Here is a 16,664-nt window from a genome sequence, read left to right on the forward strand (position 1 = left end):
CAGTTGTCATTTCTGTGCTTGTGACACGTTCAAACAGCAAACCCCTCTCGTATTTGGTGCCTGGAAATCCATGATTGATGCATCATGTATTCTATCAGGATCTACATTTCACTGGCTTCGGGTCGTGTTGGAAGCCCTGTATTGAACTCTACAGACTTACATATGTGTGTACAAACATGTACACAGTAATTTGGTTGAGTAATCACAGTTGACAGAGGTGGAGATACGTGGAAGAACTAGACTTCTCATTTCTTTGTTTGTTTGTGTTGTTTTGTTGAATTTTTTTCTAGGTAGAACTACAAAACATGTGTGTAGCTTGCTAATCTGGAATGCAATGAAAACACTAAGTTAACTGTAGGACATCGCAGTAATTTAGGCAGTCTATAGGGCTTTTTACACTTGTAAATTTTTGCTTAGCCCCGGACTATCGGTGGGGCTAAGGGGGGGCCTTAGCCCCACCGTTGGTACGGGACTATCCTTAGCCCACTTTCTGTTTACACTCGTTTTTGCCAAAGTGGGCTAGCCCCACCGATAGTACGGTACTATCTGGCCCTGCAAAATAGCAGGGGTTAGCACCGCAATTGCGGTGCTAGCACCGCAATTGCGGTGCCAAGCAAGTGAGTGTAAACAGAACGAAAAAATAATCCTGGGCTAAGCGACGGAGACGAAGTCCGACCCTCACTGACCAATCAGAAACGAGGCAATCAAGTGCTGCCGGTGCGTGCGTGTACGTGTACAGTACACAGCGTAATTATGAATATTCATGTGGTTTGGAAAGTCCGGGGCTAAGAAATACGAGTGTAAAAAGGTCAGTTTTCTCCTTAGCCCCGGACAAGAGATAGTACGGGACTAATTGGCCAGTGTAAAAAGCTGAAAAAATTGGTACGGGACTAATGATAGTCCTGGGTCAGAGAAAGTCCGGGGTTAAGAAACACAAGTGTAAAAAGCCCTTATTTCTACAGTGCATTCATCTCTTCTCTTTCTCTGTTTACTACTGAAGACTGTTGATTTCCATGGTCTCTAGCTGCTAGCTGGTTCTACTTTGCCTTCAATAGCATTGTGATTATGCCATGTGTATATAATTATGGTATTCTTTCATTATATATGATTGTAGACCTCGCTGTTCTGCAGCTCATCTTGTTTCTGACATGTTTGTTTGTGTGTGTGTGTGTGTGTGTGTGTGTGTGTGTGTTTGTGTTTTTTTTGTGTGTGGAAGGGGGGTTAGTTCATGATCTAAAGATGGTTAAAGAGCTATCACATAGTGTACAAATATGGGTCTGAACAGATTGCAAATGACAGGTTATGAGAGATGAATTTTCATCTATGAGTTTGTTTAGTTCAATTTCCTCAGCTCTACTTCTATTCAAAATTTAATGTTTGGCATCTGATCAGAATGATATATATTTTTTTCCCTCTCTCTCTCTCGTTTTTTTTTTTTTGAGGGGGTGGGGGGGGGGGGAGGGGGGAAGGAGGGGTAGAAAAACATTGTTGAATACCTGACCTGCACACATGGATAACACTGAAGTATTGATCACATGATTGAGTGCTGACACAACCATTTTACTGCCTGTACTTTTCATGTTCACAGAGTTGTTCAGCTGCAGAACAAGCCCAAGAACTGACCACAGATGTGTATCGGTCAATATCATTATCGATTGTCAAATTTAAGACGTACCCTTTATCATTATGAAAATCTGAAGAACTTATCAAATATTTTTTCTATATTTTTGTTAATTGTGCATTCCAAGCAGCTGTCCACATATTGGTTTTTTGTTGATTATTGTTCCTGTTTAAAATCTCGTCCCCCCATAGCTCTGGACAAGAAGTACAGAGGATCAGTGTCATCCAGAACCTACCCAACCTCCTACGTGACAACAATGTGGATGCCATGCGCAGGGTGGTGCCAAAAGTCAGGGTAGGTCATACTCATCGCTCAAGAGGACGGTGTCATCTATCGCTTCATGGAAGCTTATGTGATATCTCATGACATTTTCTCCAGAAATTTACTTCCATGCTATGTATGACCTCTCACCCTTCAACTTAGGACACACACAGAAAAAAACAACAATAGAAAAACAAAATATTAGCCAATCAATGCAAGCATTGCATATAAAAAAGCATGAAGATTATGTTTGCTCTAATGGAGAACTTTTTATTGCTTACATGTATTTACCTTTTGCTGCAAGAGGACACAAACAACAAAAACATAGGTCTGGGCCCCGTTTTTAAATCAAAAGATTAAATCAATTTTAAATTTCCTTGCCACACAGGCTGCCATCGACTTACAGTTGAAATCAACTATATAATCAATTTTAACTCCTCATAAAACAGGGCCCTGGAATTAGGCTTTGATCATATCTTGTGTACAAATGAATTTACATGAAGACCAATATGCTCATAAGTCCTATTGATGGAGTTGTAAATGCAGGTATTAGTGATGTTTGAGTTGATGTCCAAATCATATTTTATCAAGCATGGACCTGGCTCATTTTGCAAGCATGTGAATGATTGCTGGTATGTTTTGAATAGTTGGGGTTTTTTTTGTGTGTGTGTGTATTTATTAAAGGTGAGAGGTTGAAACTACAAATCTAGTGTGGAGTTGCTCCCTGAAAAGATTGGTGCAAAAGAATTTTGCATTCACATGACTGCGTAGCACACTGTATGTGGGCGCACAGCATGTTCACCACATGAAAAGATTAGGATTTAGCAGATCCAATAATACACTCTTATGTGTTGCTTGCACATGATATTTTATGTCATCATGGGGTTTAGCCAGCCCATCAGGGTTGGCTAATTCCGCTGGGAATGTGAAGAATGTTTGACGGCTGGGGTGAGGTTGTCCTTAGCAGGAAGTAATAAGTAACATGCTCTCCAACCCTGTCCTTCTTCCATTGGTGTTAACCCTCAATTCCTGGGTATAGCCAGCCCGTTTCAGTAGAAACAAATGAGTACCACAGGTAATATGCATAACAACAAATACCAAAAGTCTCATACTCAAAGCAAGTTTAAGATGGCCATAGATAACCATTTGTATACTCCAGGGTGTGTACATACACATATCTCAAAAACAGCTTATAAATGTTGTGTCTGACATTGTGAACATATGATTGGCACAGGATAGTAGTGATGATGCTTCACACATACATGAATGGACCTATTGCCATTCAATAGGTATTGGCTGTCAACATAGACTATTTGCATGCATTTGAATTTTGCGAGAGCCAAGATTCACAAAATTCAAATGCATTGAAAAGTTCTTGTCTGCACTATGCATTGAATGCCTTTGGCTATTCGTGAAAATTCCATGTGCGAAAGAGGCCGATGGCTCCAATTCATTCCTGAAAATTTCATGCCGCGAATATATCTTGCTGTACAGTATAGAGTAGTTAATAACTTGTGAAGAACCATGCTTCTTTTCAGATGGTAAGTTGCAAATTGATTTGTCGTGTAAGCGTAGTAAGAGGGTTGCCTTACATATCGTTGAGAGGAGAGTGGCTGGGATATACACAGAGAAGAATGATAGAATATATTATATTCTACATACTAAGAATCTTGCTATAGGATTGGTCGAGCTGATCATGTGATAAAGCATAGTTTTGCCCATCACATCACCTGAGAGGAAAAGTTTGTTACACTTTTTTACAAAGTTGATAGTCCCTTTTGTTTCACTGGTCTCTTCAGTCCACATAGTCCTAACGCGAGATGAGTATGCGCGAAATAAAAGTGCGTTGCACTGTGGACTATCATTTAACTAGGTCACTTTATAGTCCACATTGCAACGCACTTTTATTTCGGTGCCGCGTGGTGTGCGGAGCAAATTAATTGTTTTGTCATCTACGCGCATACGTCTAAAGTAAACTACGTAGCCTAAGCCTTAAGGATACGTAAAGACAGCTTAAACGGTTTGAGATGTGGAATAAAATGGGAATATCTAGGACCCTAGATGTGGAATATAAAGCAAATAATCAACTTTTAGTTTCAGGCAATGAGACAAACTATCACTTCCTCGGCGATCTGAATGTGTACGCTACATGTATCTTTCCTCAGCTGGGCTTCGGAAAGATAGCTACATCCAGATCGCCTCGGAAGCGATAGTTTGTCCCATCATTTTCACCAACGTTGATTATTTGCTTACCATAGTACAGATCATGATCTACTTTGTCATAGTGAACAGTTAATTATGTAATATATATATTTGCACAGGTGCTCCATAGAATTGAGGATTGTTTAATTTTTCATTTTATTCAAATACTGTAAAACGAATGTTTGCTTGCATTTTAATTTGGCGAGCAGCAACATTCACAAAATTGAAATGCATGCAAAAGGTCTTGCCTACACAATATGCATTTGATGCCAGTGGCAAATTGTGAAAATTTCATGCTGCGAGAAAGACCGTCAGCTCCAATTCGCGAAATTTTCATCCGCAAATATGTTGTGTTTTACAGTATGGTAGTGAAAAAAAAAATACAGTAATTGAAACATTATGTAAACGGGCAGTTGATTTAAAAGAAATCATTATTCAGTTAAATAGGCCTACATGTACTTTCATTAGTGTACCGTAACTGCATAATGCTAAGATACTTTTACTCCTGATTGCTTTAGTAGGTCATGACAATTCTTATTGACACAGTCATTGCATTTTCTGTTTGTTTCTCACTCACATAAAGTATGGCCTTTGAACCATCTGTCATACCCACTATTAACCAAACATGCCGATTCAAGTGATTCCACACCCCGTCTAAAGAGTTCATGCCGGCCTGAAGCTTTCATCGATGTGCATTTCGTTGATCTCTTATTGTTTGATTTAATTGCTTCACCTCCCTTCACCACATGATTGTTATGAGATTTATGAGCACATTGGGCTGCTAAGGAGATTATCTCACATAATGGTCAAACAATACACTCCCGACCTTTCTCGCTATCTGGTTTATGACACAAGATCTTAGAACAGAAGATAAAACTATGCAGAGATGTATCCATGCAGGCAGCTACTGTAAAAGTGGAGATTTTCGCGTGATTAATTGTGTGTGTGTGTGTGTTTGCTCAGCCGGGTAGGATGAGTTTTGCTTGTTTTTAATTCCATAGAAACATATGGCATGCAAAAATATTTTCGTGCTTTTATTTTTGCACTAGTTTCTTGTTGCTCGAAATGCAGGACAATTTCAATATCGTGAAAATTATCACTTATACAATATTGTTATTGACCACAGACTTGAAACTACAGCAAATAATTTCGTACTGTAAAAGCAGAAATATTCATGCAGGTTTTTTTCTTTTTTTCATACTCGGCAGGGTAAGATAAATTTTTAATATCTTTAATTTCACGGACATGACAATAGAGCACGCATTTAAAGCAGCTCACCTCTGCCATAGCACTTATTAGCAGTGAAGAGGCTTTGGCGGCACATACTACGGTAAAAGGTAGCAAATTCAGGCTAGATGCAGCCTTAGTCAATGTGAAGAAAACTGCATACAGCTGTATAGTGTATCAGTTTATATCCCTTCAATGAACCTACCTTAAAATCAAAGTTATCAGATAATATAACATATTACAAGCAGATAAATTGTGTGCTTTTGTTTTTTTGCAGTGGTTTCATCTTTGAAATGTGCAAAAATTTACTCTTTTACAGTAATCCACCACCAAAGGTTTGCAGGTGCTTATAAGGACACAGTGTATCAGTGTGATATAGGATTCATATCAGACATTTTTGGTTTCTAACTCTGACCTTTGTGATTATGTTCTCAAATTTCCCACGATAAACGCTTTAGCGTACCAAAGTTTTGACCATTACGCTGCCGCTATCAGGTGATCTATTCGAAACAAATATCACATGCTGATCAGGTGCTTATTATGGATTCCATCACTGCTGTACATGGGCAATATTGAGATCTCTGCAATCCGCTGATGTTAACTCTATTTTCTTTTTAAAGACCGAACAGCATAGGGAAACATAGGTGGTTTGATTGAATTGATCTCTATTCGCTGCCCACTGGGATACATGAGAAAGTCAAGAATAGCACCCGTCAGCTATATGTCAGCAAATATGTGCATTGAGGCACACGCTCATTGGTAACGGTCGACTCCAGTCGATTCTTCGGCTGTGTGTGTACTTTGGTACTTGCATAGAGATCAGTGATAAAGATGTGTACAATTTGTTATGGGTTTTCTTGCATATCTGAGCAGGGCCAGCCTTCCAGCTCCATGATATTCCCACGCATGGGTCTAAAAGCAGTTTGACCATTTTTTTTTTTTTTTTAAAAACCTAGCTTGTTCATACCTTCATAGTTACACAACATCAGAGCTCTGGTAACAAGTAGGACCATGCGGTACAGATTTGTCAAATTAGACATGCCTTTATTAAGACTTCATACATTCATACCTGCTGTACATCTTGTCAAAGAAGCAATGCATGATGATCTTCAATGTTTGATTTTTGTTTGTTTGTTTGTTTGTTTGCTATGCCAGGATGTCCTGCACTTGGGCAATCAAGACTTACAGGACGCAGCCACCGCGTCGTTTATCAAGATTGCAGAGGAGCAGTCAGTGCCGCACCTCACCTATGCCCAGACTTTTCTGCAGACCATCCTACAGAATGCAGATAACAGAGACCCAGGTGAGCCCAGATAAAAATTGCTGCTACTGCATACATAAGTAGCCTTGACTTTGCAGACCCTGTTTTTATGATGACTACCAGTCATGTTTTTCCTAAGTTGAAACATACAAAGTAGAAGTTACAGAGGGAGGATATAAAAAACAAACATAGGAGAATTCAAAGTATAGTTCAACATGTATCAATTATATGGTAATGTCTGCTGAAATATCATATATAAAAAAAAGAAGCATGCTACCTTCGAAATTTGCAGGAATATGAGATGCTGATCACTCTAATGTTGAGACTACATGGTGAAGAGTGGGGGGGGGGGGGAGAGGGAGGGGAGATGAAACATTCCGTAAATAGCTCTGATTTGTGTCGATTTATCATCTTTATCAGTTATGATTTATGGGAGCTTCAGCTTGTGAATGTGGGTATTGTACGTGGTTATTACACCTGAATATTTTATGCAGTGATGATCAGGATTCCACCTTTTGTGTGGAAATAATAGTGCTAACACTCTGTAATGGAGAAAGCTTACACTACTCAACTGTAGAGTTTCTCAGAGGTCTTCAACTGCAATGCAAAAAGAATTTTTATATTTGATAAGATGAGTGATAAATTACCAATCTGAATAAGTACATGCACTGCAGAGGAACAGTGCAGACTGTATTGAGTTGCATCATTGTACTAACAAGTATAAAGTGTTTTTGAAATAGACACGGATAACCACTTTGTTTCAAAGAAATTGAGGGATTAGATTGTTGTAAACATTCATCATGCCAAACTTTTAATGTTGTTGGTATTGCTATCATGATCATGATTTTTCTTTTCCTTCTACATTTCATAGACATCTCAGAATCCTGGCTAGATGTTCTTCTCCAAGTCATTGTTCATCTCCCCAAAGAAGTCCTCAAGAAAGATGTAAGTGACACAGTGCCTTTCTCTTTAGTTTGTATTATGAGCCTCTTGTTGACTTGATATTTGCATTCTGTAACAGTGCATATGATTCAAACATGAAAATATACCTATGGTTTATTGAATAGAGAGAAGACTTTATATAGTTGACATGAGCTTCCATGATTTTGACTAAAATGACACACTGTCAGTGATTACAAGTGACAAATTTGTGTGTGGGTGAACAAACAAGAAAGAGAACTGTCTTCAGAGCAGCTGCTAGTTTCCATACAGGTGACAAAGCCGATTCATCCATGTTGAATATTTTTCTACCTTAATTGGAGTCATTTTGTTGTGGAATAGGATGTTTGCTTGTTTTAATGCAAAGTCATTCCAAGACATGCAGTCGCTACTGTACGCACACATGTTGCCCGTAGCGTTTACCATGACAGTCATGGTGTGACTTCATATCACCCCATCCCTTACTCACTCCGACGCCCTTTCTCTCATCTCTCCTCTCTACCATCAGATCTTGCCTGTCGCACTGTCAAAGGGTCAGCTGGCGCAGTCTGTCCAATCACGGCTTGCGAGCTGTCGGCTGCTGGGCAGGATTGCCACCCGCTTTGACACCTTCATGTAAGTTCCTGCCTTAAAAAAAAAGGAAAGAAAACAATGAGATGAGTAAAAGCAAGTACATGTATGAGAAGGGCAAGGATGTATCTCTTGAATCAAAATGGGTAGAGTATTCTGTGTGTGTGGTGTGTATGTATGTATTTCTGTCTGTGTAAAAAACACAACAACTACAGTAAGTTATCTGTCTTACTTGAATTCATACAGATGCAACAGCATCCTTCACAGAAACCCTGAGTTTTGTATGTGTGCATCCATGTGATTTGTGTGAAAAGTGTACCTACACATATATGAAGAAACTGAAGTCCTTCATTGAAGCTCCCCGCATTTTAAAGACATGTATGCAGGCTTTCTTATAGGAGTTTGATGAGGTTTAGGTGCAGCATTACAAATGGAGCACTTGTGATAATGTATGGGGATGTGATATGGATTGTTTACACCTGCAATACAAGAAGAAAGATTGACCATTTCTGTAATTTATTACTATACATGTATGGATTGTTCTTTTCTTGCAGCTTGATATTCAAAGCATTTCATTCACCTGCTCCCTCCCATTAAGTTCCATGGGCAGGAATTCACTTAGTTGTTGCTAGCTGGGGCAAGCCTCTGGCAAGCTTTGTAAGGTTGTTAAGGGTGACTTTTGTGAATATAGCATGAATTAATCTGAATGTACATTAAAGAACCGCTGTAAAATTGTGTATTGAAAGGTAACAGAGTTTGTGGGCTGAAATCATATTACCTACTCGCATCTGGTATTCATATTATGAGTGATATTGGGTGAGTATGCATAAATGCTACAGCCAGTAGATAGTTGTCGATGATGTTTAAGATTACATATTTCTGGTGCGAAGTGTAAAGGTCAATGTATCAGAAGTGATAACAGTTCTTTGACTCATACCACACATAGTTTTCTTCCATCACAGAGAGAGCTCACTGTTTGCCCAAGCTGAACTTATCACCCAAACACATAGTTTGTGGTATTTGGGACAAGTGTCCGTGTTGTTGTTGTTGTTGTTTTTCTTCTTCATCTTTTTTGTTTTTTTTTTTGGGGGGGGGGGGAGATTGTGAGTGTAGAGGGAGATGTGTTGCAGTGGCATGTCATTTTCAGCTGACAAGAGCTCTCCCAGAGAAGTTTAGATATCTTCTTCTCACATGCATGTTACAGTGTGCAATTTTGTTGCTGATAAGGCTGCTCCCAGATCATATCAGTGTCATCTTAGGAGCATCATGTGAGGTTGTGTTTCAATAGGTTATCACTTGTGAGAGAGAGAGAGAGTGAGATATAGGATGGGAATGTGTTTGCCATTTCCCGGTCATTGCCTCTCATTGAGTTGTGTGTGTAGAAACACCAGTGGTGTAAGAGCATCCCTTCCGTTGGAGAGTGAGATAGATGAAGAATGTCTGTACTTTAATTCAAATATCTATGGCATCCTTCTTTTTTTTTTTATATCCAAGTAACACTAACATGGTTAGATACATGTAGGTACAGACAGCCTCACACCCGATTGATGCGAAACATTTTTTTTTTTCTGCTACAGCCCTACACAAATAAACGTATTGAGAGGAAGGTGGTGCTTGAGCCAAAACTTTTGTGTCAGAGTTCAGGCAGAAACATAAATCAAGTTCTACAATGATGCAAATACTAGTATGAGATGTCCTACATTTTCAGCAGCCCACATTTCCAGTGTGAATATGAGTTTTGTGGGGTAAATGTAAGGAATCTGCATTATCCTTTTCAAGATGTGAAGGAATTCATTACGTCAGTCTACGTGGAATGCCTATAATACAACACACGAGTTGACTAGCTGGAATTATTTTGCAGGGAATTAAAACTGTCTGTCAGCCTGTGATTTTAGGTTTATTTATAGAGTCTTCATCCTGCTGTCTATATGTTACAAACATCAAAATTTAAAGGGACTCTGTTCACATTCAATATAGGCCCTGCAGCAAAATCCCTTGTCGATCAGCTCTCTAGCAACAGTTTGTGAATGGTTGTTACCTTCAGTGACCTCATTGAAGATGTGAAGAAAATGTGTCTTTATTATAGCTGTTCGTGACAATTAGGAAATATCAGTTTCATCCTACAATTTGCTGTACGTAAACATTAACTTCTCACATTTCGTGTGCTTATAGTAGATAGCAACTAAAGGTGTGCCGGTGAGCTTTGATGCTGCATATGAGTGTGTGTGTGTGTATGTGTGTGTTTGCATGTAGTTGTACTTTTGCCACCCATTAAAGCCTCACCACCTCGCAGAAAGATGGATCTCTTACGCACCTAACCCATCAATTTATCGTTTGTCACGTTCTGTATTACCTCATTAGGGCGCTGCTGTCAATAGCCTTGTTTACAGTCTCTCCCTCTGTCACAATATTAGAGATAAGGACGGCTGGGAGGACGTGTAGAAATGAGATAGATTTATTTCCTTGCCCGGTCATTCCCATGCGAAATTCTATCCCCATGAGAGAGCTGTCCGCCGTTTGAAACCTCTGCCAGATAAAGATGAGCCAAACTGGGTTGAAAAATAACATCTATATCTCTTTTCTCCCCTTCTGTTTCCCCCCCCCCCCCAAAAAAAAAAGGCTTATTCAGCATTCAAATGCAGTAATGTATTGTAATGTAAAACTCTGAGTACACAATGATTCTGGTGTACCTCCACAAAGTGTTAAAATCACACACTTTCTCAATACATGGTCCCCAAATTTTGTTTGTGGAAGAGTATGAGATTCAGAAGAGTTTGTAGAAACAGAGTTTTTTAGATTTAGAGACATGTTCAAAGGTGGAGAACTAAACTTCCCAAAGATAATTGATTAGCATGCTGCGATTTTGCTGCCATTTTATCATTGTATCATTGTGTAAGATGAGAGTGTGTTGTTGTTGTAAGGGGAAAGGGAAAACAAGAAATTAATAAACTGATGTTCAGACTCAAATGAAAGGCATGCATCTTAAAATATTTACGCATCTTCAATGGATATGGAAGGCAAAGATCCAGAGAGCCAATCAAAAGACTCCAAGCCCAATATCTACCCAATGTCTCACACTTAGGGGAACAGGTTTGAATAACTCTGACTGTGTTCCATGTCCCAGATACAGCAGACCTTTCATCCCCGGCTGGCCGGGTAGAGGGACATGGCCTTTTACGTCCAGACAAATCGTCTTGCCTCCCCGATTGATTCATGTGTCAAGTATGGTGATGGTAGTAATCACTGCTCAGCGGGGTCTCTTTCAGTCCAGCTGGGGTCATGCAGTACTTTCAGATTGATAACCCTTATGCCAAGATGTGACAGTAAAACTCAAAGTGGTACAGGATGTACAAATGATGGGGCTTTACAAAGTCAGTGTACCTTGGCTCATTTCAAATGCAAATTATCTACATGCCTTTTAAAACAAAATTTGTTTGTGGCAACCAAGTATCTTGCCAAAGGCTTGCCTGTCATATGATAATTATGTACTCTTTAAAAGAGTGAATGGTAAAAAAAAGAAAAAAAAGTGTGGTAATATGACTGATTACTTGCTCATATTATATCCAATAGACCACTTTACTTGTGATGGTAATTCATACCTCCATAGCAAGACCAGCTTAACGTAGCTGAATATGGACTATCCAGCCATCCTCTCAGATGGAAAATGAACAAACAAGCAAAGGTTGCTCCCTGCAACTGGAGCACTTGCTTGAGGCTTGCCTTACATATCATACAACTGACACATCATAGACCAACTTGTTTTCAAGTATTGAAATATATTCTATTTTGATAGATGCAAAGAGAAGCTGGTTGCTATGTGTTCGGATTAAGTGGAAGAGAATCTACAAAGTTGAATATATGTTTGTGAACTGGTTTACGGAGTGGAATCGTGATGCGTACAATGTATAAATCTGAGTTTTGTTTCAACTCAATAATCAACTATTGACAACTATTTCCTTTCGTGGTAGAGAAATAAGAGTGTATGCCAGACATTCCTTCACTTACCTTGTTCCAGTTCATTACCTCTGCCAAGGAGGTTATATTTTTGCCGGCATTGGTTTGTTTGTTTCTCTGTGTGTTTGTTTATCAGTCTGTCTGTTTGTTTACAAAATAACTCAGAAAGTTTCAAACTGATTTGCATGAAATTTACATGAAAAGTTGGTAGTGACGCAAGGAACAGATGATTAAATTCTGTTAGTGATCTGGATGACTGTCTGGGTCCAGGAATTTGTTTGAATTTTTCAAGGATTTTGTGACTAGCTATTAAACTGGCAATGATATAAATGTACCAAATGTCCTTACATTTTGAAGGTCAAGAAATCTAATGATACAGAGATGATATGAATAGGACTATGATATAGGGCACAAAAGAGCTGAGCTAAGAAGGTCTTTGCTCTGTACGTTTTACTTTTTTATGTTGGCTATTCAATAACGATGTATCCTATAACTATGTCACTGACCTGAAGGTCTTGCCCCCTTTCTGGTATCAACAGTGAAATCCTGCTTCATTAGGGGTAACTAAAGGGCAGCCATCTTGCCAACCATGTTTCATCCCAGCTCATTGTAAAATACACCAATATTTCATATCTGTGCTTTGTCACAAAAAGCACAGAAAAAGGGATCCCACCTCATAAAGAAATTTTCCATAAGGCACATCTCTCCCGAACCCTGTTTCATTCCAACCAAATATATGCATTAACCAATTATGTGATATGCCTTGACAGTGTCATTGACCTCAAGGTCTCCTCCTGTTTCCATTATAAAAAAAAAAGATCCTCCCTCATTAACAAATTACTGCAACACGCACCACCCACTAAACCTTATTCCATTCCAACCAGATGTGTTTATAAACCAATGAGGTGATGTGCCAGGGTCTTGACTCCTTTCCAGGATTAAAAAAACAGAGATATATCTCATTATGAAATGACCGTAGGACTCACCCCTCACCAACCCTGATCCATTCCAACCAAATGTATTCATAAACCATTAACATGATATTTGCCATTACTGTGTCACTGACCTCAGGGTTTCTTCCCCTTTCTAAGATAAAAAAGGAGATCCTTCTGTGTTAAGAAATTACCATAAGACTCATACAACTGTGTTCTATTCCATCAAAATAAATATTCATAAACCAATGATGTGATATGCCCTGGATGATGTTGCTGACCTCAAGGTTTCCTCCCCTTTCCAGGATCAAAAAGGAGATCCTGCCCCTGGTCACCTCTCTCTGTCAAGACGTGGACTACGAGGTCAGGGCTAGTATGTGTAAACAACTGGATAATGTCGCCAGAGGCTTGGGGTAAGTTGATTGCCTTTTGGTAGGGCCAAGTTGATTACCTTATGGTAGGGCCAAGTTGATTGCCTTATGGTAGGATCTTGTTGCATTCAAGACATACATGCCCTTATAGATTCCAAAGTTCAAGGTCAAACATTTTTCATGGTGTTCAATTCTGAATTTGACAGGTCAACTGTCAAGGTAGCAGGACCTTAAATGTTTCACTTCAAACCATATTTTCTTGTACAGTAGGACTCACACATTCAGGAATGCAACTGCTTTGCGAAGCCAGGGTTTGTGAGATAATGTCACCACGCGTGAATGGTATTGAGGTGCCATCATGTATAGTTTCAGGAATGTAGGTGACATGCAGTAGTGATAAACCATTATGTGTCTGATCTGGCCGTCCATCCTCCATTTCTCGATCTGTCCTATGCTCTGTGTGTAATAAGTACTAGCATTAGCAGTATTTTGAGAGTAACTTGTATATTAACTCAGTGAAATTACCTACAGGTATACCTCTAAATGGCCATGCAAAGATGTCTTTGATCAAATTTTGAAGTCAAAATATTGAGGTCAAAGGTTACAGATCCAAGGTTAAAGACTGAATCAATACATGTCCAGATTGAACAAATTGCATCGATGTGTGATTCAAACATTTCGTGAAGGTCAAAGATCGTGCTTAACTTTTAAATCCTATAGTTGCTAAATGCTCTGATGGAATTGTAAGGACATGAACTTTAACAGAGCAATTCATTAACTTTATTGTGCATTTTTCTTTGCATGACATCAGGTCAAAAGCAGGGGCCAATTAGAACATTTCCATAGGAGTATGATAATTCTGCCATCACTGGAAGACACTGAGCAGATAAATTCCAGGATATAAAGTAGCAGGTGAAATCTGCCGGATTTATGATTGACATGTGCAATCAACCTAGCAAGTACTTGTGGTCAAATTGCTGTGTAAGTCAGATGTTGGAAACTAAAATTGTGTCATATGAGTGCTGAGGATAAAACTTCTACTAGGTTGAGGGAAGTTTGGGCATCTTGCATCATAGATAACAATACTTGATGTTTCATGTTTTGATAGTGATTCAAATTTATCTGGATGACTGAAATCAAAATGGCTGGTTGGAAAAACTCACAAGTTGTTGCAGTCTATTACTGTATACACCAAATATTTCATGAGGTTTTTATTTGTTCAAATTTTGTGAGTCAAGCGCTATTCTCGAATTTAAGACCCCGTTTAGAGTGCGGGGCTGGGCCGAGCCGCGGCCAAGCACAGCCTCAATTGCGTGGCCCGCAGTTTTGTCCATTTACACTGCCAGGCTCGGTCCGGGCTTTTAATTCAAACCTTTCAATATTTTGTCGTAGTGGCACTCTGCTTGTAAACAAACGCAATATGGTATAGTCTGGTTTCCAGACCCTTTGCCAACTGGGCTCCGCGGCAGCGACGAAGTCGCCGCCTTTGCCGAAGGAAAAATCCTTTGCAGGACAAAACCACCTTACACTGTACTAGTTTTCGATGTTGAGGGCGTTCATATCCTGAATAGCGAATAGTACGGACAGAGGGTCTGGAAGCCAGCCTAAATTTGGTACCGCATTTGGCCCAGTTTGCGTTTACACTGAGAAAAGGCCGACTCGGCCACGGCCGAGACCACCTCCAGAGCGTGGCCAAATGCGTGGCCAATTTTGGCCCCGCATTTGGCCTTTTGCACGTTTACACTGAAATGAAGGCCGGGCTAGGCCGTGCTTTTCGCTCACTGTATACGGGGTCCAAGACACACATAAATATTGACTCTAATCCCGATGTGAATATGACATGCACTCGTACATTTCTCTGTTCAGTATTGTACTCCAAAATTGGGAATTTTCCCACTTGCAAAATTGTCGGGAAGTCCCGACTCGCGATAGATTAGACTCGCTAAATATATGGTGTATACAGTAGTTGAAAAAAAGATGTCTTTCTAGTTTCTGCTTCATATAATAAAAACCAGTGATATGAATACAACGTGATGAGTGTTTATCCTTGTCTCCTTGTTTTCCATTAAGGCTGGAGCCAACGAGAAGTGCAATACTACCTGAACTGGTGGAGCTTGGGAAGGATGAGGAAAGTTGTGTCAGACTGGCTGCACTCGAAACAATAGTCAGCCTACTCAGTTTGCTGGACGATGGTAAGTCACTAATTCTCATGAGAAACATGTTCCCTTTCTTCTTTGAGGAAGGAAAAAAAAAGCCTCTTCTTGCCATGAGTTCAAGGTTCCATCCAGCTTGAACAAACACTGACAATTGTCACCTTTGTCTGCGTGTGCTGTCTACATTGGTGATTTCCCCTCACAATCTTCCCTGTGAGCTAACATGGCAGCGTATAAGGAGATCGATACACTGTTCAGGGTAGTGTGTGCACAGGCATTTCCCACGATAGTACAAACTTTTGTGTAAAGTTCATAGCTGACTGTGCTTTCTTAACATATTTCTCAATCACAGAAAAATGTGATGTTTGATTAATGAGAGTATGTCTGTGGTTTTGAGTTGCAGAGAAACTACTTGGATCATATCAGAAATGGTCACATATCAAAAAGGTCAAAGGGACCAAAAAAAAAAAAAGATAAATGAATGCAGTAGTGTGCATTATATACAAATTATGAAATACATAAATGTCCTGTCCACTCATTTTGTACTGCTGAATCAGATTCTTTATCTTTCATTTGAAACACATGATTGTCTATGAATGTTGACCGAAATGATTTGCTGTTTGACTTTTGGACAACTAATTATGCCAACTTCTAGCCTGATACCAACTGATGTGTTTTGCTCTAATTCGTTGATTATTATTATTTTTTTCTTGTACACGTCCTTTCCCATTCGCATGGCCGACAGTGAATTACATTCCTCCAGGTATAGCAAGATCCACTCTTTTTTTTATTTTAAAAAGAATCAAACGTTGCTGTTTGCGTGAGAAAGACAGTACGTAGGTTACATATATCTAAACACATCAGCTTGTAACAAAAAATGTATGCTTCCTCATATGCACAGATATCTCCATTTGATAACATAGTCAGTTCAGGATATAGTCACAAAAATATCATTTTGTATTCTTCATCACATCATTGCAAGAGTTGACAATGTATATTTTGAAGAAGCCATGTGATATTCTGGTTTGCTTTAATTCACTCTTCGATGTGAGTCATTTTCCAGTGTGTGCTTGTGTATATGTGTTTCTACCCCCTGAGACTACTAGAAACAATTCACAGTCCTGATGTATACCTACATTGTAGGTGACATTTATCTTGAAACCCTCTAAGGCT

The 16,664-nt window shown here is 39.3% G+C and overlaps 1 protein-coding gene across 1 annotated transcript in view; it reads left to right on the plus strand.

Moving 5' to 3' along the window:
* Positions 1-16,664, plus strand: part of LOC139741661 (serine/threonine-protein phosphatase 4 regulatory subunit 4-like) — a 59,655-nt gene that overhangs the window by 12,206 nt on the left and 30,785 nt on the right. The window contains exons 3-9 of the mRNA XM_071652241.1: positions 1,813-1,915; positions 6,467-6,614; positions 7,444-7,517; positions 8,020-8,126; positions 13,273-13,380; positions 15,409-15,530; positions 16,237-16,254. Of these exons, the coding sequence (XP_071508342.1) occupies positions 1,813-1,915; positions 6,467-6,614; positions 7,444-7,517; positions 8,020-8,126; positions 13,273-13,380; positions 15,409-15,530; positions 16,237-16,254 (680 nt within the window). The remainder of the gene's footprint in view (positions 1-1,812; positions 1,916-6,466; positions 6,615-7,443; positions 7,518-8,019; positions 8,127-13,272; positions 13,381-15,408; positions 15,531-16,236; positions 16,255-16,664) is intronic.

This window comes from Diadema antillarum, unplaced genomic scaffold (genome assembly GCF_040938485.1).
Source record: "Diadema antillarum isolate AM-2024a unplaced genomic scaffold, OU_Dant_1.0 seq00000944_RagTag, whole genome shotgun sequence".
Lineage (NCBI taxonomy): Eukaryota > Metazoa > Echinodermata > Echinoidea > Diadematoida > Diadematidae > Diadema > Diadema antillarum.